At 42.8% G+C, this 22570-nt stretch overlaps 1 protein-coding gene across 1 annotated transcript in view; it reads left to right on the forward strand.

Moving 5' to 3' along the window:
- Nucleotides 1-22570, forward strand: part of tecpr1 (tectonin beta-propeller repeat containing 1) — a 64624-nt gene that overhangs the window by 3247 nt on the left and 38807 nt on the right. The window contains exons 2-11 of the mRNA XM_033040559.1: nucleotides 3173-3405; nucleotides 5981-6163; nucleotides 9615-9737; nucleotides 11639-11761; nucleotides 13725-13899; nucleotides 15407-15507; nucleotides 18022-18123; nucleotides 19356-19504; nucleotides 20712-21253; nucleotides 22326-22471. Of these exons, the coding sequence (XP_032896450.1) occupies nucleotides 3181-3405; nucleotides 5981-6163; nucleotides 9615-9737; nucleotides 11639-11761; nucleotides 13725-13899; nucleotides 15407-15507; nucleotides 18022-18123; nucleotides 19356-19504; nucleotides 20712-21253; nucleotides 22326-22471 (1869 nt within the window). The 5' untranslated portion in view covers nucleotides 3173-3180. The remainder of the gene's footprint in view (nucleotides 1-3172; nucleotides 3406-5980; nucleotides 6164-9614; nucleotides 9738-11638; nucleotides 11762-13724; nucleotides 13900-15406; nucleotides 15508-18021; nucleotides 18124-19355; nucleotides 19505-20711; nucleotides 21254-22325; nucleotides 22472-22570) is intronic.

Genomic DNA, 22570 nt, shown 5'->3' on the forward strand with positions numbered 1-22570 from the left:
CCTCCAGTTTGCTTGTGACTTCACTGGCAATGGAGGAGGCAATGAAAGAATGTGGGATGGAGAGGATGTTGAAGGAGTTGAAGTTCAGTGAAGAGGCATCTTTAGATTGTAACTTCTCAAAGAGGAGGTCATGCTTTAAGAAGATAAGAAAAATAAGCGGTGGTTTCTCTAGCTTGCTCCACCACTATTTCTGGTGCACGTGCTCTTTCCTTCCTGGAGTGTCCAAAATTTAATCAATGTTCACCCTCCAGTTTCTGAACACCCACAGAAGTTTGTTTCAGAGAACTAAAAAAGTGCTGGATTTTTCCTACAGCATGGAAACAGGCCCTTCAGCCCTACTCGTCCATGCTGACCAAGATGCCCCATCTATGAGAGTCCCATCCCTCTAAACCTTTCTTACCCACATACCCATATAAATGTCTTTTAAATTATGTGATAATACCTGCCTCATCTCATCTAGTAGCTCGTCCCATATACCCACCACGCTTTGTGTGCAAATGTTTCCCCTCGGGTTCTTATTAAATCTTTCCCCTCTCAACTTTAACTTACGCCCTCTTGTTCTCGATACCCCTATTCTGGGTAAAAGATTCTGTGCATTCGCCCCACCCATTGCCCTCATGATTTTGTACACCTCAATAAGATCACCCCTCGTCCTCCTGTGCGCCACAGAATGAAGCCTGTAGCTCAAGCCCCCAAGTCCTGGCAACATCCTTGTAAATCTCTGCACCCTTTACATCTTAACAACATCTTTCCTGTTACTTGGTGAACAAAACTGAACACAATACTCCAAATGTGGCCTCACAAATTGGCCAAAATATAATTACTAAGAATATAGATTAGTATAAATATTGTGCATGTCTTTTCATCAGCTGAAAAAAACATTGAAGAGAGTGGCTGAGATATAGCTGTTAAGACTCAGAAACTAATCAAGAAGTTAGTCAATTCTGAGTAAATATGATAAAGGAAATAGTTTAACTTGCTGACTGGCGAGTTTTGTTTTGACAGTACGATTGTTATGGCAGTAGCTATCTTGATTGGAAGACTTCAAGGTCCCAGCTTCAGGGTGTAACCACAGATCACACACAAATCCCATGGTTCAAAATTAAAAGTTGCATTCACCGAGCGAGCACTGTTCAAAGAGTAGAAGTTCAAAGAAGGAAGTGTGCTTGTAAGGTAAAAACTGAGGTCTTAGTCATACAGCATGGAAACAGGCCATTAGGCCCATCTGGTCCATGCCCACCAAGATACACCATCTAAGCTAATCCTACTTCCCCATGTTTGCCACATATCCCTCTAAACCGTACCTATCTGTGTACCTCACCAAAGTCTTTTGAGTGTTGTTACTGTACCTGCCTCAACTACCCTCCTAGCAGCCCGTCCCATATACTCACCACCCGCTGAAAGAATGGTTATCCATCGGGTTCCTATTAAAGCTTTCCCCGCTCATCTTATCTTCACCCACCACCACCCCAAGTTTGTGGGGGTAGATCATTATATTAAGTTTCAGCTTAGTTTACTGTAATATACATTAAGACGCAATGAAATTCCTTATTCACATGAAGCACACAGCATATACGGTTTAGAGTCATACAGCGCGAAAAAAGGCCCTTCGTCCTAATACAGAATGTATACATTCAGTAATTATAAATACCACATCACTGATGGGGTAGTTATCAAATAAGTTTCTTCGGGAAAGGATTTATTTGCATTTGGAAGAGAAATGGATTACTAGGCACTGTTAGCATTGTTTTGTCCATGGCAGGTCATGTCATATTTACTTAATTGAGATTTTTGAGGAGTGTAAAAGGTGATTCATTAGGGTAGGGCAGTGTGTGTTGTCTCCATGGATTTTAGCAAGGCATTTGATAAAGTCCCTCGTGGTGGGCAGATCCAGAAGATTAAGATAGGAGTGCTGAGACCTCTGCTGTTTGTGATGCATATAATTGATTTGTATTAAGTGTAGTTGGGTTGGCTATTAATTTTTCAGGCGACACCAAAATTGGTGGCATTGCAGACAGTGAGGAAGGCTGTCAAAGGATACAGCGGGATGTAGATCAGTTACAGATATATGGGCGGAGAAATGGCAGATGGAATTTAATCCAAGCTAATGTGAGGTATTGCACTTTGGGAGGACGAATGTAAGCAGAAACTACACAGTTGATGTCAAGACCCTTAAAACCATTGATATACAGAGGATCTTGGGGTCCAAGTCTATAGTTCCTTGAAAGTGGCAACACAAATAGATAGAGTGATATAGGAACTGTATGGTATGCTTGCTTTCAAGTGACAAGACATTGAGTATAAAATTCAGAAAGTCATGTTGCAGCTTTATAAAAAATGTGGTTCGACCGGATTTGGAGTAATATGTGCAGTTCTAGTCGCACCATTAAAGGATGTATGTAAAGGCTGTGGAGAGGTGATATAAGTGGATTACCATGATGGTGTCTGGATTAGAGTGTATTAGCTGTAAAGAGAGGTTGGATAAATTTGGATTGCTTTCTCTGGAGCGTTGAAAGTTGTGGAGAGACCTTATGGAGCTATATAATATTTTGAGAGTTATAGACAGGGTAGACGCTCAGAACCATTTTTTCGCCTGGGGTGGAAATATCAAAGACTAGTCGGCATAGCTTTAAGGTGAAAGGGACCAAGCTTAAAACAGATGAGTGTGGCAAGATTTGATTTTACACCGAGTGGTGGGTGCCTGGAATGTGCTGCCAGGAGTGGTGATGCAGGCAGATATGATAATGGCGTTAAAGTGGCTTTTTAGATAGGCACATGGATATTCAGGGAATGGAGGGATACGGATCACATGCAGGCAGAGGAGTTCTGTTTATTTTAGCATCCTATTCGGTACAGTCATTGTGGGCTGACAGGCCTGTACTGTTCCATGTTCTATGATTATTCAGAGGGGAAACTTACAAATTTGAAGCTGGGAATTGGAGAACCAATTGCAGTGCCATTAGATATGAATCATGTTCCTAAATGTTCCACTAGTTCATAAAACAATTTGATTATAATTTCTGATGTTGGGTAATTGATTGGGGTAACATGGTAAATCAGCCAATTGTATCTTTCTCAGTTTGACCGTGAAAAGTTGGGAATGTATGATTGGGAGGTTTCCCACTGCTGGCAAATCTGGATTACTGATGGATTTTGTATTTTGTTTTATTAGAGGCAGTCATGCCCAGCTCTCTGTTGTGGGCTGTGGATGTCCACGGCAGCGTGTACACTCTCTCTACAGCCAGCCAGTACTGGGAGCTGTGCAAAGATGCAAGTTTAGAATTCAAGAGACTGGCAGCTGGCAAGCAGTGCTGTTGGGGAATTGCATGCGACCAACAAATCTACGTCTATGTCCATGCAAACGAAGTTCCCATCCGATACCAAGAAGAGACCTATGAAAATCAGGTGCGCTGACTAAATAAATGCTGTAATTCTTCAAATAATGTCAGCCTAGGTGGCGCAGCAGGTAAAGTTGCTGCCTCACAACACAGGAGACCGTAATTGATCCTGACCTCGAATGCTTTCTGTGCGGAGTTTGCAAGTTTTCCCTGTGACCGCGTGGGTTTCCTCCCACAGCCCAAAGACATGCAGGTTTATTGGTTAATTGGCCTCTGTAAATTACTGCTAATGTGTGAGGAGTGGATATGAAAGTGTAAATGCATAGAACTAGTGTGAACGGGCGAATGATGAACAGTGTAGACTCGTTGGGCCAAATGGCTTGTTTCCGTGCCAAACTAAACAAATATGCTTGAGCAAGTATCAACCTTGTCTCAAGAGCAGGCGCAGTGGTGCAGTGGTAGAGCTGCTGCCTTACAGCGCCAGAGGCGCAGGTTCAATCCTGACTGACTACGTGTGCGAGCTATACAGAGTTTGTACGTTGATATAGTTGCCTGTTTCCGTGCTGTATCTCCAAAGTCTAAAGTAAAATTTAAAGTCTAAAGGCAGATTTGCCTCGGGGACAGGTGGTTTGGCCTGTTTCCATGCTAAACTAAACTAAATCTGCTGGTAAATAGCAGTCGTTTCCCCTCTCCCTCCCCCAATAAAATGTGAGATAAATAAACTTCTTGAAAGTTTCAGTTGGAATAAGAAAAATATATATCTCGGATTTAGTCAGAGTCATACAGCACGGGAAGTGGCCCATCAGTCCAACTCGTCCATATCGACCAAGATCCCTCATCTAAGCTAGTCCCATCTCCCCACGTTTGGCCCATATCCCTCTAAACCTTTCCTATCCATGTACTTGTCCAAGTGTCTGAAGAAGGGTCTCGACCCAAAACATTACCTATTCCTTTTTTCCAGAGTTGCTGTCTGACCTGCTGAGTTACTCCAGCTTTCTGTGTCTATCTTCGGTTTAAACCAGCATCTGCAGCTCCTTCCGATACATAAGTGTTCTTTAAATACTGTTATAATACCTGCCTTAACTACCTCCTCCCTCTGAGTGAAAAAGTTGCTCCTCAGATTCCTATTAAACCTTTCCCCTCTCATTTTAAACCTATGCCCTCTGGTTCTTGATTCCCCTACCCTGGGTAAAATACTTTGTACATTTACCCTATCTATTCCCCTCATGATTTTATACACCTCTATAAGATCACCCCTCAGCCTCCTGCTCTCCAAGGAATTCTGGAATCTCTGGAATTCTCTGCCACAGAAGGTAGCTGAGGCTAGTTCATTGGCTATATTTAAGGGAGTTAGATGTGGCCCTTGTGGCTAAGGGGATCAGGGGGTATGGAGAGAAGGCAGGTACGGGATACTGAGTTGGATGATCAGCCATGATCATATTGAATGGCGATGCAGGCTCGAAGGGCCAAATGGCCTACTCCTGCACCTAATTTCTATGTTTCTATGAATAGTCCTAGCCTGCCCAACCTCTCCTCGTAGCTCAAGCCCTCAGATTCTGGCAACATCCTTGGAAACCGCAATAAATTGCACAGGATTGTGGACACAGCAAAGACCATCACGCAAACCAACCTCCCTTCCATTGCCTCACTACATGCTACCACAGCGAGAAGTGTGAATACGCACGCCTCCAGATTCAAGGATTATTTCTTCCCAACTGTATTCAAGCAACTGAACCTTCCTATCACCAACTGGAGAACGGTCCTGCCCTCCCATCTACCTCATTGGAGACCCTTGGTTTATTCTTTAATTGAGATTAATAATTTAATCGGAATTTACTGTATCTTATCTTGCACTAAAAGTTATTCCCTTTATCTTGCATCTGTACACTGTGGACGGCTTGATTGTAATTGGTACACATGACAAAAAATTAAAGTAAACTAAATCTCTGCACTTATTTTAGCTTCTGCTAGATTAATCTATTTTAGCCCTGTTCTCGAGAATCTAAACAGAATGATGATTTCACTACATCTTTGATGACATAACACCTGGCCCTTTAGGATTGACTGTGCTATATCAACATAAAAGAAAACATTTCTATCTAAATACCAGCAATGTTCTCCCTGAACAGACATACATTTCTTATCCTGTTGCTTATACATGCAGCAATGACCATAGAAATAGTTTTATAGTTTAGAGATACAGCATGGAAAAAGGTCCTTCCGTCCACCAAGTCAGTGCCGACCAGTGATCACCCCGTACACTAGCACTATCCTACACACGAAGGACAATTTACAATTTTTACCAAAGTCAGTTCACATGTCAGCACCCAAGGTCAACCTGTGCGTCTTTGGAATGTGGGAGGAAACCGGAGCTCCCACGAAGAAAACCCATGTGGTCACAGGGAGAACGTACAAACTTCACACAGACAGCACCCGTCGTCAGGATTGAACCCAGGTCTCTGGTGTTATAAGGCAGCAACTTTACCATTGTGCCACCCTTGATCAGACAATATTTATAATTGTGATTGTAATGTGTTGCAGTAGAGGTAACAAGACTTTTTAAAAAGGTATAAAACAAACTGCTGGAGGATGTAGTTTCTATGTGGGTCATGCCTCGGATTTGTTTGGTCTGTTTTATGTAGCGCTGGAATCCTGTGGATGGTTTCAGTGATCATCTGCTCCCCAGTGACCGCTGGCAGTGGAGTGATGTTACAGGACTAAAGCATCAGCCGATCAAAGAATTTAAACTTGCAACACAACATTGGGAGTGGGAGTCCAATTGGTACGTGGATGAAAATATTGGAGGAGAGCCAACAGAAAAAGGGGTAAGAGATTTTCATGAATAACTTCATATTGTATCAGCTTGGCAGCGATATTAATGCAGGCAGAGATAATCAAGGCATCTTTTTTAGTTTTAGAGATACAGCACGGAAACAGGCCCATCTAGATCACACAGGCCATCGATCATCCGTCCACATTAGTTCTATGTTATCCTTCTTTCACATCCACTCCCTACACACTAGGGACAATTTGCAGAGGCCAATTAACCAACAAACCCACTATCTTTGGGATGTGGGAGGAAATGAGAGCACTCGGAGGAAACTCATGCAGTTATAGAGAGGATGCAAATTCCTTACTGACAGCACCCAAGGTTAGGTTCGAACCCGAGTCTCTGGCATTATGAGCCAGCGGCTCTACCAGCTGTGCCACTGTTTGCTCATTCAATAATTTTTTGCATCTATTTATGAATTCAATCAAATCCTAAGACTATGTACAGTCATACAACACAGAAACAGGCCCTTTGGCCCAACTTGTACATGCTGACTATGGTGTCCCATTTGGCCCATATCCCTCTAAACCTTCCCTATCCATGTTCATGTCAAAATGTCTTTTAAATACGATTAGAATACTTACCTTACTTCTTCCTCTGGCAGCTTATTCCATATTCCATATCCAGCAGGTTCCTATTAAATATTTCCCCTCTCGCATTAAACCAAGGTCCTCTGGTTCTTGATTCCGTAATCCTAAGTAAAAGACTGTGCATTCACTCTTTCTGTTCCCCTCATGATTGTATACACCTCTACAAGATCACTCCTCAGCCTCCTGTGCTCCATGAACGAGGCCGTAGCCTGCCCAACCTCTCCCTATAAGTTAATTAGTCTCTCTGTAGGTTAATTGGTTTAGTTTATTGTCACATGTACTGTGCTACAGTGAAAAGAGGTGGTTATCCAAAAGCCTCTTACAGTGCCCTCCATAATGTTTGGGCCAAAGACCCATCATTTATTTATTTGCCTCTGTACTCCACAATTTGAGATTTGTAATAGAAAAAACCACATGTGGTTAAAGTGCACATTGTCAGATTTTAATAAATGCCATTTTTTATACATTTTGGTTTCACCATGTAGAAATTACAGCAGTGTTTATACATATTCCCCCCATTTCAGGGCGCCATAATGTTTGGGACACAGCAATGTCATGTAAATGAAAGTAGTCTCGTTTAGTATATTGCTGCATATCCTTTGCATATAATGACTGCTTGAAGCCTGCGATTCATGGACATCACCAGTTGCTGGGTGTCTTCTCTGGTGATGCTCTGCCAGGCCTGTATTGCAGCCATCTTTAGATTATGCTTGTTTTGGGGACTAGTCCCCTTCAGTTTTCTCTTCAGCATATAAAAGGCATGCTCAATTGGGTTCAGATCGGGTGATTGATGGCCACTCAAGAATTGACAATTTTTTAGCTTTGAAAAACAACTTTGTTGCTTTAGCAGTATGTTTGGGATCATTGTCTTACTGTAGAATGAACTGCCGGCCAATGAGTTTTGAGGCATTTGTTTGAACTTGAGCAGATAGGATGTGTCTATACACTTCAGAATTCATTTGCTACTACCATCAGGAGCTGTATCATCAATGAAGATAAGTGAGCCAGTGCCCTCAGCAGCCATACATGCCCAGGCCATAACACCCCCGCCACCGTGTTTCACAGATGAGGTGGTATGCTTTGGATCTTGGGCAGTTCCTTCTCTCCTCCATACTTTGCCCTTGCCATCACTCTGATATAAGTTCATCTTCATCTCATCTGTCCACAAGACCTTTTTCCAGAACTGTAGTTGTTCTTTTAAGTACTTCTTGGCAAACTAACCTGGCCTATTTTTGCGGCTAACCAGTGGTTTGCATCTTGCAGTGTAGCCTCTGTATTTCTGTTCATGAAGTCTTCTGCGGATATTGGCCATTGACAAATCCACATCGGGGGATTTTTCTTTATTATAGAGAGAATTATTGTGTCATCAGCTGTGGAGGTCTTCCTTGGCCTGCCAGTCCCTTTTGCGATTAGTAAGCTCACCAGTGTTCTCTTTTTGTTGATGTTCTAAACAGTTGATTTTGATAAGCCTAAGATTTGGCTGACGTCTCTAACAGTTTTATTCTTGTTTCTCAATCTCATAATTCTTTGACTTTCATTGGCACAACTATGGTCCTCATGTTGATAAACAGCAATAAAAGTTTCCAAAGGTGATGGAAAGACTGGAGGAAAGACTAGGTGCTGAGAGCTCTCTTATACCTGCATTAAGGAGGCATTTGAATACACCTGAACAATTACAAATGCCTGTGAAGCCATGTGTTCCACACATTATGGTGCCCTGAAATTGGGGTCTATGTGTAAACACAGCTGTAATTTCTACATGGTGAAACCAAAATGGATAAAAATACCCTTTAATAAAATCTGACTGTGCACTTTAATCGCATGTGATTTCTTTCTATTACAAATCTCAAATTGTGGAGTACAGAGGCAAATAAATAAACGATGGGTCTTTGTCCCAAACATTATGGAGGGCACTCTAAATACCACTGTTGCATCTGCCTCCACCACCACCCCAGGCAGTGTGATCCAGTTGTTGGAACAAGAATTAAAAAAAGAAAGAAAAAGAAAGTTGCCCTGCACATCTCCTTTAAACGTTACCCCACTCACCTTAAAGCTCTGCCCTCCAGTCAGATATGACAGATGGTGGGTGACTTGGAGTAGGCCTTTGGGTGGTGGCATTCCTGAACATCTGTTGACCTTCTGGTTTAGAACGTGCTCTCATAAAAGCCTTGGCAAATTACTACCATTTCTCCTGTGGATGTACATAGCTGAATGGTTTAACACTTAATGAAACCGACATACAGTATGGTTATACAGTATGGAAACAGGCCCTTCGACCCAACATGTCCATGGGGTTGAAAGGGACAGATAGATCAACCATTATTGATGGGAAGAGTAGACTCGAATGGCCAAATGTCCTAATTCCGCTGCTATGACTATTAAACTTATGTTGACTAAGTTGCCTAATCAAAACTTGGATTGAGTCTGAAGAAGGGTCCAGATCCGAAACGTTACCTATCCATGTTCTCCAGAGATGCTGCCTGCCCGCTGAGTTAGTCCAGTACTTTGCATCATTTTTTTTGCATAAGTACAATTTGAGCTCCTTTTGTCACTCCTACTTATTCTGGCAGAGTGTAAATTCATTATAACAGCTTAAATTTTACTATATTGAATTTGCACTGCCAAAATAAAGTGTGAATTTTACACTTTTTTGCCTTTTATCAGTGTTAATTTTCCTTTGGCACATACTACCTTTGGAAGTGTATTTCTGATTTCAGATGCATTTGGAAAAGTTGTTGCCAAACTGTTTGCAGACGGAATCCTACCTTTTTCCTTTCTGCTTAGTGCTGTTGATCTTGCGATATTAAATGTGAAAACCTGTAATTTAACACCCAAATCTGTTTGTTTGCCTTCCAGGGTTGGACTTACGCAATTGATTTTCCAGCCACTTACACAAAAAGCAAGCGGTGGAACTCTTGTGTCCGCCGACGCCGATGGATCCGTTACAGAAGGTACAAGTCCTGCAACACCTGGGCGAAGGTTCGTACACCACTCCATCCTCGACTAAATTAAATGATAATTTAAATTCACTGCTGAATTGGAGTTCTAAATCTTCTTTAGTCAGCGGGTGATGAATCTGTGGAATTCATTGCCGCAGATGGCTATGGATGCCAGGTCATTGGGTATTGTTAAGGAGGAGAGTGACAGATTCTTGATTAGTAAGGGTGTCGGGGTTATGGGAAGAAGGCAGGAGAATGGGGTTGAGAGGGAAAGATAGATCACCCATGATTAAATAGCGGAGTAGACTCGATGGGCCGAATGGTCTACTACTGCTCATTTGACATGAACTAAATGGAGGACACCTGGCAGGCGTATTGAATTGACTCATGAATGAGCAATTAGGTTATATGTGAGATAGGTTTGTCCAATTTAACTTACTATATCCAAGTGTTAGAAATGCACTCACACTTTTCACACAACCCATCTTATAGTTATTGTGTGAGACAACGTAGCGTTGCCCAAATTTAGTTTAGTTTAGAGATAGTTTAGAGGGGTTAATTGGCTTCTGTAAATCATAAATTGTCCCTAGTGTGTAGGATAGTGCTAGTGTACAGAGTGATCGCTGGTCAGTGTGGGTTCCATCTTGCATCTCTAAACGCTAAAATCTAAAGATACTGAATGGAAAAGGGCCCTTTGGTCCACCGAGTCCAACTATCTTTGCACATTTTTGGAGTGTGAGAGAAAACTAGGGTACCTGGGGAGAAACCTACGCGTTCGCAGAGAGAACGTACAGACAACACCCGAGGTCAGGATCAACGTACAGGTCAGAACGTACAGACAGCATCCGGATCCCTAACGCTGTAAGGCAGCAACTCTACCGCTGCGTCACTGTTTCTGCCCCTATTGTTAGGGTCTGACCTTTTACCAAAGTGAGGGCCAGTCAAACAGCAACACTTTGGGCAAAAGTTGTTGCTTGGCTTTGTGCATACACATTTTGTTAAATCGGGTAGATTGCCATTGAGCACAATCATGAGGCAATGTTAATAACATTATGTCTGCCACAGACACATTTAATATCCATGTGGTTACTATTAACCTTTGCTAAATTCAATATCTCCATTTGATTATGGGAAAGTATTAAAGTTTTAAAAATATTCTATCTAAATTAGCTCGGTCTTTGAAACGTCGACAGGTTTGCAATTCATGAAAACATAGAACATACAGCACAAGAACAGGCACTTCGGCCCTCAATGTCAGTGCAGAACATGATTCAATATGAAAGACGACAACATCAAATTTATCAAAGGCAGTGTAATTTAGAGCTAATGTAGTAAATACAAGCTGAATTTTTTAGTTTATGTTATTATTATGTGTACCGAGGTACATTGAAAAGCTTTTTTGTTGTGTGCTAACCAGTCAGCGGAAAGACAATGCATGATAACAATTGGGTCGTCCAGAGTGTACAGATAAAGGATAAAGGATGCAATGTTTAGTGCAACGAAAAGTTCGATTAAAGATAGTCCGAGGGTCTCCGATGAGGTTGATGGTTGATTTGTTTAACCAAATGGCTCTACAGACAATGATTTGTATTTGTACTTTGGAGATTGCAACTGGTGTAATCTGGGCCCCAACCCAAACAATCTGACAATGACCCTCCTCAGATGCTGCTCTACCCTGTTCCTCCAACTGTTTGTTTTTTACTGTATTTATACACTTGTCTTTTGCAGCATTAGATCATCCCAAAGGCTTTACAGCTAAATATATATTTTATGAAGTGTAGCCACTGGGGTAATCTATTTTTAGCTAATCCTCCTTTCAGTAGATTAGTTGCGTAGGTAACTTCTGCTAAATCTAGACATGTCCACTCTTAAATTGATTGAGTTGGAAAAGTAGAATAAAAGTATAATGTGGAATCCTCAAGTGGTGTCTTTGTTTTTCAGATTCCCTCGCAAAATTTGGGACCGCTACCAGATCCCTTTCATGATATTGCTATAGGAGGATGGGAAATTACTGATGAACCTTTCGGACATCTTTCAGTCTGGGCAGTGACTGTGCAGGGGAAGGTACAATCAATAAAGTTTGAGTATTGACACTGAAATGATTTTGTACCAAGGGTCTCAATCTAAAGCAGGGTGGTGCGAAATTTATGATTTCTAGTTGGATTATGATTTCTATTTCTGGTCGGCATGGATAAGTTGGGCCAAAGGGCCTGTTTCCGTGCTGTCTATGACTCTATGACCAGAATAAATCGACAGAATTGACTAAAACTGAATAAACGTGTGGTGTTTAAAACATTAAGTGCTGGTGTAACTCAGCAGGACAGGCAGCATCTGTGGAGGAAATGTACAGGCAACGTTTCGGGTCGGGAACCTTCTTTAGACTCGGAGGACATTTTGGGTCTGGACCATTTGGGCAATGTTTCAGGTTTGAACCCCTCAGCACCATTTTGAGTCGAAACCCTTCCAATCCTTTTAAAATATTAGTAGGTTACCTCCATCCCTGAAAGAATGAAGCTGGTAGAGCCGCTGCCTCACAGCGTCAGAGACCCTGGTTCGATCCTGACCTTGGGTGCTGTCTGTGTGGATTTTGTACATTCTCCCTGTGACTTCGTGGGTTTTCTCTGGGTGCTCCGGTTTCTTCCCAGATCACAAAGATGTGTGGGTTTGTAGGTTAATTGGCCTCTGTATATTGCCCCTAGTGCTCCGGTTTCCTCCCAGATCCCAAAGATGTGTGGGTTTGTAGGTTAATTGATCTCTGTAAATTGCCCCTAGCGCGGAGGGAGTGGGTGCAAAAGTGGGATAGCGTGGGGACGGGTGACTGATGGTCGGCGAGGACTCGGTGTGCCAAAAGGCCTGTTTCCATAATGTATCTCTATACTAAAACTAAACTGAAGATAGTGGCACACGTATTTTTAGGGACAAGATATTTAGGGAGTGGCATAAAGCAGTAACCTTGACAGTTTTAAATTCCAATTTAAAAAGAAGTAAAACACAAACAAATGCCTAGAAGCTATCTTTCAGATCAACACAGACTTTCATTGCCTTTATTAAAATCTGACAATGTGCACTTTAACCACATGTGACTTTTTCCATTACAAATCTCATATTGTGGAGTACAGAGGCAAATAAATAAATGATTGGTGTTTGTCCCAAACATTATGGAGGGCACTGTATTATAGCGATGCAGACAAACCTGGTTGTTAGCATTTACGGTTCACATGTATTCAATTTCAAGAGTTGTGGCAAAAATGTTAAATTTGAATGTCTGCCTCCTTTTCCCCAGATTGTGTGATGTTACCTCTACACACCATGAATCAAACATAGTTTTTACAATAATAAGAAAATTCTGTATCATTTGATAATCCTTTCTCCTTTGCTTTATCAGCGACATTGTGCTGGCATTAGCTTCACATATGCGGTGCATTGGTAAAAGTTATTGCAACTAGGAAAACCTTCAAAGCATTACTCCAGTGGATAACTCCTTTTTAAAGATGAGTTGCCAGGACTCAAAGGCCTGAGCAATAGGGAAAGGTTAGTCAAGCTAGGACTTTATTCCTTGGAGTGCAGGAGGCTGAGGGGTGATCTTATAGAGGTGTATAAAATTATGAGGGGAATAGAGAGGATGAATGCCCAGGGCCTTTTACCCAGGATAGGGGAATCAAGAACCAGGGGACATAGATTTAAGGTGCGAAGAGCAAGATTAAATAGGAAGCTGATGGAGCAGCATTTTCACTCAGAGGGTGGTGGGTATATGGAATGAGCTGCAGAGGAGGTAGTTGAGGCAGGTACTGTAGCAACATTTAAAAGACACTTGGGCAGGTATGTGGTTAGGAAAGGTTTAGATAGATCTGGGCCAAATGTGGGCAAGTGGGACTAGCTTAGATGGGGCATCTTGGTCATCATGGATTAATTGGGCTGAAGGGCCTGTTTCCATTGTGTATTTGTGACTATGACTCTTGTGTAGCGGACATAACTAGTACAAAGTGGATTGTCCCTAATTTAACATTTTGATTTTATTTTTTCCCAGGTATTTTACAGAGAAAATGTAACTGATCAGAATCCTGAGGGTTTGTCATGGACTGAAATCCTGACTCTTGGGGAAGTAGTTCAGATTGCCTGTGGACCGTGTGACCTAGTGTGTGCCGTGCTATGGGAAGGTCAGCTAATGATGAGGAAAGGAATAAACAGAGATAACCCTAAAGGTATTGAGTTTCAATTGTGATTCAGCATGAATGAACTCACATGGTTAATTGGCTGTGGCGGTTTAATGTTAGTACACAACGCTATAAAGCTATAGTTGCGTTCCTAAGAAACCTCGGGTTTATAGAAAATTGCGCCATAAAACCAATTGTGTAAATGAGGAAAAAGAGGATCCCAGGTGAGTAATAACAAAGTTATTTTTCATGCAGGATTTTCAAATTTAAATGCCTTTTTAAGTTTATTTCTATTTCTGTAAGCTAAAAATACAAAATGTTATATAATAGATTACCATTGCACAAGTGTCAATAGAACTGATTGCTTGTCAACTTCTAATGGCTTTGCCTGGTGAATCTAGCAGCTCTGTTCTTAAGAGACGTTCTTGTCTGTGGAAACCCTATTTTAAGCACTTTTTGTTTATCAAGACAGATGTTTGTTCTGCTTGTAAATTTCCAAAATAACTTTTATGTTCTGGTCCCCGATCAAAATTTTTGTTACAACGAATTCATCCCAGATAATATAGTCTTTCCTAAATCATCGGTTGCTTTATATCTAATTAGAGTCATACAGTACAGAAACAGGCACTGTGGCCAATTCGTCAATGCTGACCAAGATGCCCCATCTAAGTTAGTCCCATTTGGCCGTGTTTGCACATATCCCTCTAAACTTTTCCTATCCATGTACCTTTGTATCTTTTAAATGTTGTTATAATATCTGCCTCAACAACCACCTCTAGCAGCTCGTTCCGTATACCCATCACCCTCTGTGTGAGAATCTTGCCCTTCTCACCTTAAACATATGTCCTCAACGTCATTAAAAAACACTTGTTATTGCAGAGCTACATGTACATTGTAGGATAAGCACTAAATGCATTATTGACCCAAAGTTCATGCTCCATAACCTCATTTTATCTTATCGGTATTTTCCTCCAAAGCCTTATCTCTCTTATCTACTCCTAAATGTAATTTGCCTCAGCTACTCCCTGCAGAAGTGTGTTCCACATTCTTGCTGCATTCTCTCTCATCCTTGATGGTTGGATTGTCAAATTTGTTTTAACCAATGATTTGGGGCAGTACAGTATTAGTGTTGCTGCCTCCTAGTGCCAGAGACCCAGATTCGATCCTGACTATGGGTGCTGTCTGTACGGAGTTAGTATGTTCTCCTTGTGACTACGGGGATTTCTCTGGGTACTCCGGTTTCCTCCCATACTCCAAACATGTGCAGGTTTGTGGGTTAATTGGCTTCGGTAAAATTGTCCTTAGTGAGTAGGATAGTGTTAGCATACGGGGATCGCTGGATGGTGCAGACGAGAAGGGCCGAAGGGCCTGTTTCCATGCTGTACCTAAAGACTCTTGAGGTGCTGTTGGGAGCAAGGGTGAGGTGGAAAAATGAACGTATGTGTGTGTATGCGCATGCACATGTGTGCTATACAGATGCCCTAGTGTCAATGTGCAGTGCTGTTTAGGAAGTCTCAACATCATTGATATGAATTCCCTGTCGTTTGGTCATTAGGGAATTCTTGGGAGATTGTTGAGCCACAAAACTCTGGAAATGGTTTTGTCCAGGTCTCGGTGGGTGTCAACGTGCTCTGGGCCGTTACACGGGACAGAAAGGTAAATGCACGCACTGCACCATGAATATTTCAAACTTGAACAAAGCACATGACTGTCTTAGATTGGGACTCTCAGCTCCTTCCATCTGCCACTTCCCTGCTCTCTCACTTCACCTGCTTATGCACATTTCACAGTCTCTTTATAGTGCATGAAAACATACTCTTCAGCCCAACTTGGAGCAGCACAGTGGCACAGCGATAGACATGCTGCCTTACAGCGCCAGGGACCCGTGTGGCATCCTGACCATTGGTGCTGTCTGTACGGAGTTTGTACGTTCTCCCTGTGACCATGTGGGCTTTCTCTGGGTGCTCCAGTTTCTTTTCACACTCCAAAGATGTGCAGATTTGTAGGTTAATTGGCACGACATTGTCCCTAGTGTGTAGCATAGGACCAGTGTACAGGTATCATTGGTTGGCGTGGACGTGGTGGGCCGAAGGGCCTGTTTCCACACTGTATTTCTAAATTAAACTATCTTAAAAATGAAATTAAAGTTACCTATGCTAATCAAGATACCCATATCTCTCTAAACCTTTCCTATCCATGTCTCTATACATCTGTCCAAATGTTTTTAATACCTGCCTCAACTCTCTGCTCTGGTAGCTCGTTCCACAAACCCACCACTGAGTGGAAAAAGGTTGGCCTTCAGGTTCCTATTAAACCTTTCCCCTCTCACTTTAATCCTTTGTCCTCTGGTAAAAGACTATGCATTCTCCCTATCTTGTGGGTGAACAACAAGCACACGATGGAAACCCACACGGTCACAGGGAGAACGTGTAAACTCCACACAGACAGTAACCTGAGGTCAGGATTGAACCTGGGTCTTTGGTGATGTGTCATCCCTCCAGTGATATGCTGTCAGTGACAAGTCACACACATGTCGGTGATAGGCTGGTAAGTTAATTGGTCACTGTAAATTTACCCCATGTATAAGTGTGCAGCAGAAGAATCGGGGAGGGAGGGTGGTAGTTGATGGGCCTGGAAGGAGGAATAGGTTTCAGGGAAGTATGTGGGGTACTGAATTTGTTGGAATTCCTCTCAGAGCTGACATGGGTACAACAAATTGAGCAGCCTCCTTTGTCATAATGGAGTATAGGACTTTATTCTTTGGAGCATTGGAAGCTGAGGGGTGATCTTTATGATGTGATATATAACATCATGAGGGGAATAGATTAGATGAATGCACAGCGATTTTTTTCCCAGGGTAGAGGAATCAAGACCAAAGGACATAGGTTTAAGGTGGGAGGGGAAGTATTAAATAAGAACCTGAGGGGCAATCATTTCACACAGAGGGTAGTGGGTATATGGAGCGAGCTGCCAGAGCTGGTAGTTGAGGCAGGTACTATAATAACATTTAAAAGCCATTTGGACACGTACATTGACAGCACTAGCGTAGACTGGGCATATTGGTTGGCATAAACCAGTTGGGCCAAAGGCCCTGTTTTTGTGCTGCATGACTCTGCCTGCCTCTATGACTGAGGCAAAACACAAAGTGCTGTAGGAACCCAGGCAGCATTGGGGGACGACAGATGGCACAATGGGCTAAGTGTTCGGCTGGCAACCGGAAGGTGGCCGGTTCGAATCCCGCTTGGAGTGCATACTGTCGTTGTGTCCTTGGACAAGACACTTCACCCACCTTTGCCTGTGTGTGAATGTGTGTGAGTGATTGGTGGTGGTCGGAGGGGCCGTAGGCGCAGAATGGCAGCCACGCTTCCGTCAGTCTGCCCCAGGGCAGCTGTGGCTACAGAAGTAGCTTACCACCACCGAGTGTGACTGAGGAGTGAATGAATAATGCGATGTAAAGCGCCTTGAGTATTAGAAAGGCGCTATATAAATCCCATCCATTATTATTATTATTATCTGTGGAGGGAATAGGCAGGCGATGTTTCAGGTCAGGACCCTTCTTCAGATTGACCCGAGAAAAATCAATGTAAAGCAACAGAGTAGAAAACTAAACAACAGTAAACCTTTGTCAAAGACCATAAATAAACACAAATGATTCTAATGTGGTTAAACTCAAAGTTTTCTCTCTTACCACCTGCCTGTGTTTGGCCCATATCCCTCTAAACCTGTCCTATCCATGTACCTGTCTAAATATTGCGATAGTGCATGCCTCAACTACCTCCTCTGGCAGCTCGTTCCATACACCCGCCACCCTTTGTTTAAAAACGTTCTCCGGTTCCCATTAAATCTTTCCTCCCCTCACCTTAAACCTATGTCCTCTGGTTCTCGTTGGAGAACCCCAACTACTTCATTGGAGACCTTCAAACTATCTTTAATTGGACCTTATCTTGCACAAAACAATATCCTGTATCTGTATACTGTGGGTGGACGATTGTAATTATGCAGTCTTTCTGCAGTCTGGAAAGCACACAACAAAAATGTTTTACATCGTACCTCTGTACATGTGACAATAAACTAAACTAAACTGAACATTCCACTGATCTCCCGAAACACCATTTTGAATCCCTTACCATTCTTCATGCAAGTCTTTGAGGTGTATTTTCCTTTTGCCAGGTCTGGTTTCGAAGAGGTGTCTGTTCTGAGAACCCTGTTGGGGCAGGTTGGATTTGCATGAATGTTGAGATGGTGATGGTGAACATAGGATTAAATGACCAGGTAAGAAGGTTTTTCTCTGTTTTTTAACTGCCCCCATTTTAATAGTTTCACTGAGTCAAACAATCAATTTATTTGGAATATATCAATGTATACAGGAGATCTTAAATAATGCAGGAAATCAAAGTACTCAGCACATCAAGAAGCAGTGGTGGAGAGAGCAATGTATAGGGTCAAATAGCTTGCATCAGAACCAAAAAAGGTTGAAGATAAAACAAAATTTAGTTTAGTTTAGAGATACAGTGCGGAAACAGCTTTTCGGCCCACCGAGTTCGCGCCGACGAGATCATCCCGTACAGTAGCACTATCCTACACACTAGGGAAAATTTACGATTTTACCAAAGCCAATTCACCTGCAGACCTGTACGTATTTGGAGTGTGGGAGGAAACCGGAGCACCCAGTGAAAACCCACGGGGTCATAGGGAGAACGTACAAACTTCATACAGACAGCACCTGTAGTCAGGATCAAACTCGGATCTCTAGCACTGTAAGACACCATCTCCACTGTGCCACTGTGCCACCCCTAAGATGGAGGAGAGGGAAGAAAAATACAAAACGTTTGATAAAAGGAGGAAGGAATGGGACAAGTAAAAGAGACAACACAAGGGGATCTACAGGAGATATAAGTAGAAATAGCAGGATATCTGGTGGAAAGAAAAACACTTCCCTGCATGTCTCCTTTAAACTTTGCCCCTCTCACATTCAAACTACACACTCTTGTCTGACAATTCTTCACTGGGAGAAAGGTTCTGAATGTCTACCCTATCCATTACTTTCATAATTTTATATACTTCTATCGGGTCTCCACTCAACCTCTGACCATTTTGATCAAGACCAGATCGAGCTGAATAGATCAAAATGGCCTTGATCAGCTCCTTTTGCCCAGAGACCAAATGGTACTCAAGGTCATATTTACATTAACTAATTTCAGCTTTGAATTTTGCCTGCCAGTACCAATACCCTGGTAAAATATTAGACACAAATGCTGTACTCAGCAGGACAGGCAGAATCTCTGGCGAAAAAGGATGGGTGATATTTTGGGTCAGGACCCTCCAGAGATGCTGCCTGACCCGTTGAGTTACTCCAGCACTTTGTGTTACCTTGGGTATAAACCAGCATATGCAGTTCTTTGTTTCTATACCCTAGTAAAATGTTGTCTGGTTTAACTTTGGTCAGATCTGTAACTCATAATGTGGGTTGCTTACACCTTGTTTTTGTCCCGTCATCACCCCAGGTCTGGGGAATCGGGTCTGACGACCGCAGTATCTATTTTCGACAAGGTGTGACACCAACCGAATACAGTGGAAAGGCTTGGAAAGTCATAATGGCAAACCGAGATCAGGACCGATCATCCTGTGCAAGCAGTGCCATCAGTCTTGTGAGGTACAGTAACCCAGGGAAATATTTACCTACACCCACCACCCCTCATCTGTATCCACCTATCACTTGCCAGGTTTTATTCCGCCCCCACCCCTTTTCCCACTTTCTCCCCCCTACTACAATCTGTCTGATGAAGTGTCTTGACCTGAAACGCTGCCTATCCTTGTCTTCCACACTAAACGTTGTATCTTTTATTCTGTATCTGTACACCGTGAACGGCTTGATTATAACCATGTTTAGTCTTTCCTCTCCTGGATAACACGCAACAAAAAAGCTTGTCACTGCACCTTGGTACACATGATAATGATAATAATAATAAACTAAACTAAACAACTTAGATTCTGTCTGATATGCTGAGTTACTCCAGCACTTTGTGTTTTGTTCCAGCTTCCAGCATCTGCAATTCCTTATTTCTCCTTATTTTCACCTCAGAATCTCAAAGTATTCAATTGAGTCCTTTCTCACTCTTGTAAACGCCAGAGGCTTCAAGCTTAGCCTTTCTTCATTAAGCCAACCTGCCCATTTTAGTTACAAATTAATGAACCTTAGTACTACTAACAATGCAATAACATTATTCTTTAACGGAAGGGGGGGTGGGTCATAACGCCAATGCAGATTCTTTGAAACATCTGTCCAATTAAACAGATTTTTCAAAGGCAATCAAACTACAAATCTGTACATCTTTGGTCTGTGGGAGAAAACCCACGCGGTCACAGAGAGAATGTACAAACTCCGTACAGACAGCAATGGCAGTCGGAATTGAACCCGGGTCTCTGGCACTGTAAGGCAGCAACAGTACCGCTGCGCTACTGTGCCGCCCCTGCTTCCATTGTCCCCTCAGTTGCATTCCAAATCACAAGGAGAGTGTTGTCAAAAATCTCATCGTTTTATTTCTGGTTCTTTTGCCGAAAATCTTAAATGTTTTGAACTTTTTATTTGATTTTCATTTTCATAGTCGCCCCAGTCATACAGCATGGAAATAGGCCTTTTGGCCCAACTTACCCACGCTGATTTAAGATGCCCATCGACACTAATCCCACCTGTCTGCACTTGGCATATAACCTAAACCTATCCTATCCATGTACTCTTAAATGTAATAATAATGTCTCAACTACCTCCTCGGGCAGCTCGTTCCATATAACCACCACCCTTTGTGTAAAAAGAAAATAGTTACTCCTCCGGTTGCTATTAAATTTTGGTTTCATTTCAGTGCTGGGTGCTTCTTTGGTGATGAGGTTAGATTACCACCCCAGGCCTCCATCGCCAACGATGCTGACTTTTCTTTGGAAATGGAGGGGATTGCAAAAGAAACTGAAAACATTGTTGAAACAATTGAGAGAGTACCATGTTCCAACAACAATGCGGACGGAGATGGAGATGTCGCCTCTTGCTGTCCTGTCGCCGAGTCTAAATGTGATACTGTGACGAGCGTGTTTGAGAACATCTCATTAAACGAAGGACCCTCAGTAAAGTGCGATCAGACTGGTCTTGAACCAAGTGCTGCCCGGTCCTGGCTGTCGGACGGCCAGCAGTCCCCGCAGGATGGTGCTGAATTGGACACTGCTCCCTCCGGGTCAAGCCCAGTCAACTTGGACTTGGCCGAGACGTCCAGCATTTCGTCAGCGGCTGTCTACCCGTTTGGAATTGAAGAGCACTATGTGTCTGAAGAGCACCCGCTGTGGGCCTGGCTCAGTGGAGGAGGATGCGACATAGATGCCCACACCCAGCTGAACTGGTTCAATGTCCAGTCAGGTAGGCAATTCCCTTTACTCCATGCTTGTACATCACTGTTGAGTACAAAACCTACAACCAGTAAGTCAAGAGTCTTTTATTGTCACATGTCCTAGAAAGAACAATGAAATTCCGCCTCAAAACATCCCCATCCTTTTTCTGCAGAGATGCTGCCTGACCCACTGAGTTACTCCAGCACTTTGTGTCTATCTAACGGGTGATCAATGGACTCGGTGGCCCAAAGGGCCTGTTTCCATGTTGTTTCTTTCAATTAATTCAATAATTCATAGAACATAGTGTAACCATAAGACATTGCAGGAGAATTAGGCCATTCAGCCCATCGAGTCTTCTCTGACATTCAATCATGGCTGATATATTTTTCCCTCTCAACCCCATTCTCCTGCCATCTCCCTGTAAACTTTGATACCCTTACTAATCAAGAACCGATCACCACTTTAAATGTCTTGGCATCCACAGCCGTCTTTAGACTTTAGAGATACAATCTGGAAATAGCCCCATCGGCCCACCGAGTCCGTGCTGTCCAGCGACCACCCTGTACACTGGCACTATCCTACACGCTAGAGACAATTTACAATTTTTACTGATCAATAAACCCACAAACCTGTATGTCTTTGGAGTGTGGGAGGAAACCGGAGCATCTGGAGAAAATCCACGTGGGCAGAGGGAGAAACTCTGTATAGACAGCACATGGAGTCAGTATCGAAAACTGGGTCCCTGGCACTGTAAGGCAGCAGCTCCACCGCTGGGCCACCGTACTGCCCCAGGTTATATGAAGCTTTTCTTTAACTTGGTTGGTACACCTAATGACTCACTTGCTGCCACCCTCATGCAGTGATTCAGGACTAATGATTTGCACCACAAAGCCCAGCTTGGGTTGCGAGCAGATGTTGCATAAACTCTATTTCTCTGCTTTAATGCAGAGAGTGCTCTTCACAATCCCTCTTCAAACACATTTCTTTTATTATGTACATTTGGGTTGAGAAAACATTAGTGGCCAAGTGTACATGTCTTTGCTGCTTAAGTGTTTTCAAGGATTAAATATTCCCTATCCTACCTTGTTGTGCTTTTGCAGGGCTGAATTTCTCCATACAATCGCACTCGATGCCCAACAGTTGTCCCCAGCAAACGGTTTGGCGGAAGCAGATTGTTCAGCAGCTAATCGAGCGGTCCAAGCGAGAAGTGGACGATTTCAAACATTACGAGCAGGCTGTGGAGCAGGTAGACTGATTGCAGAGTCGCAGAGCACGGAAACAGACCCTTGGGCCCACCTTGTCTATGCCCACCAAGTTGGCTTTCAGGGTCCATATCCCTCCAAAC

The sequence above is a fragment of the Amblyraja radiata genome, chromosome 22, assembly GCF_010909765.2.
Source record: "Amblyraja radiata isolate CabotCenter1 chromosome 22, sAmbRad1.1.pri, whole genome shotgun sequence".
NCBI classification, from domain to species: domain Eukaryota; kingdom Metazoa; phylum Chordata; class Chondrichthyes; order Rajiformes; family Rajidae; genus Amblyraja; species Amblyraja radiata.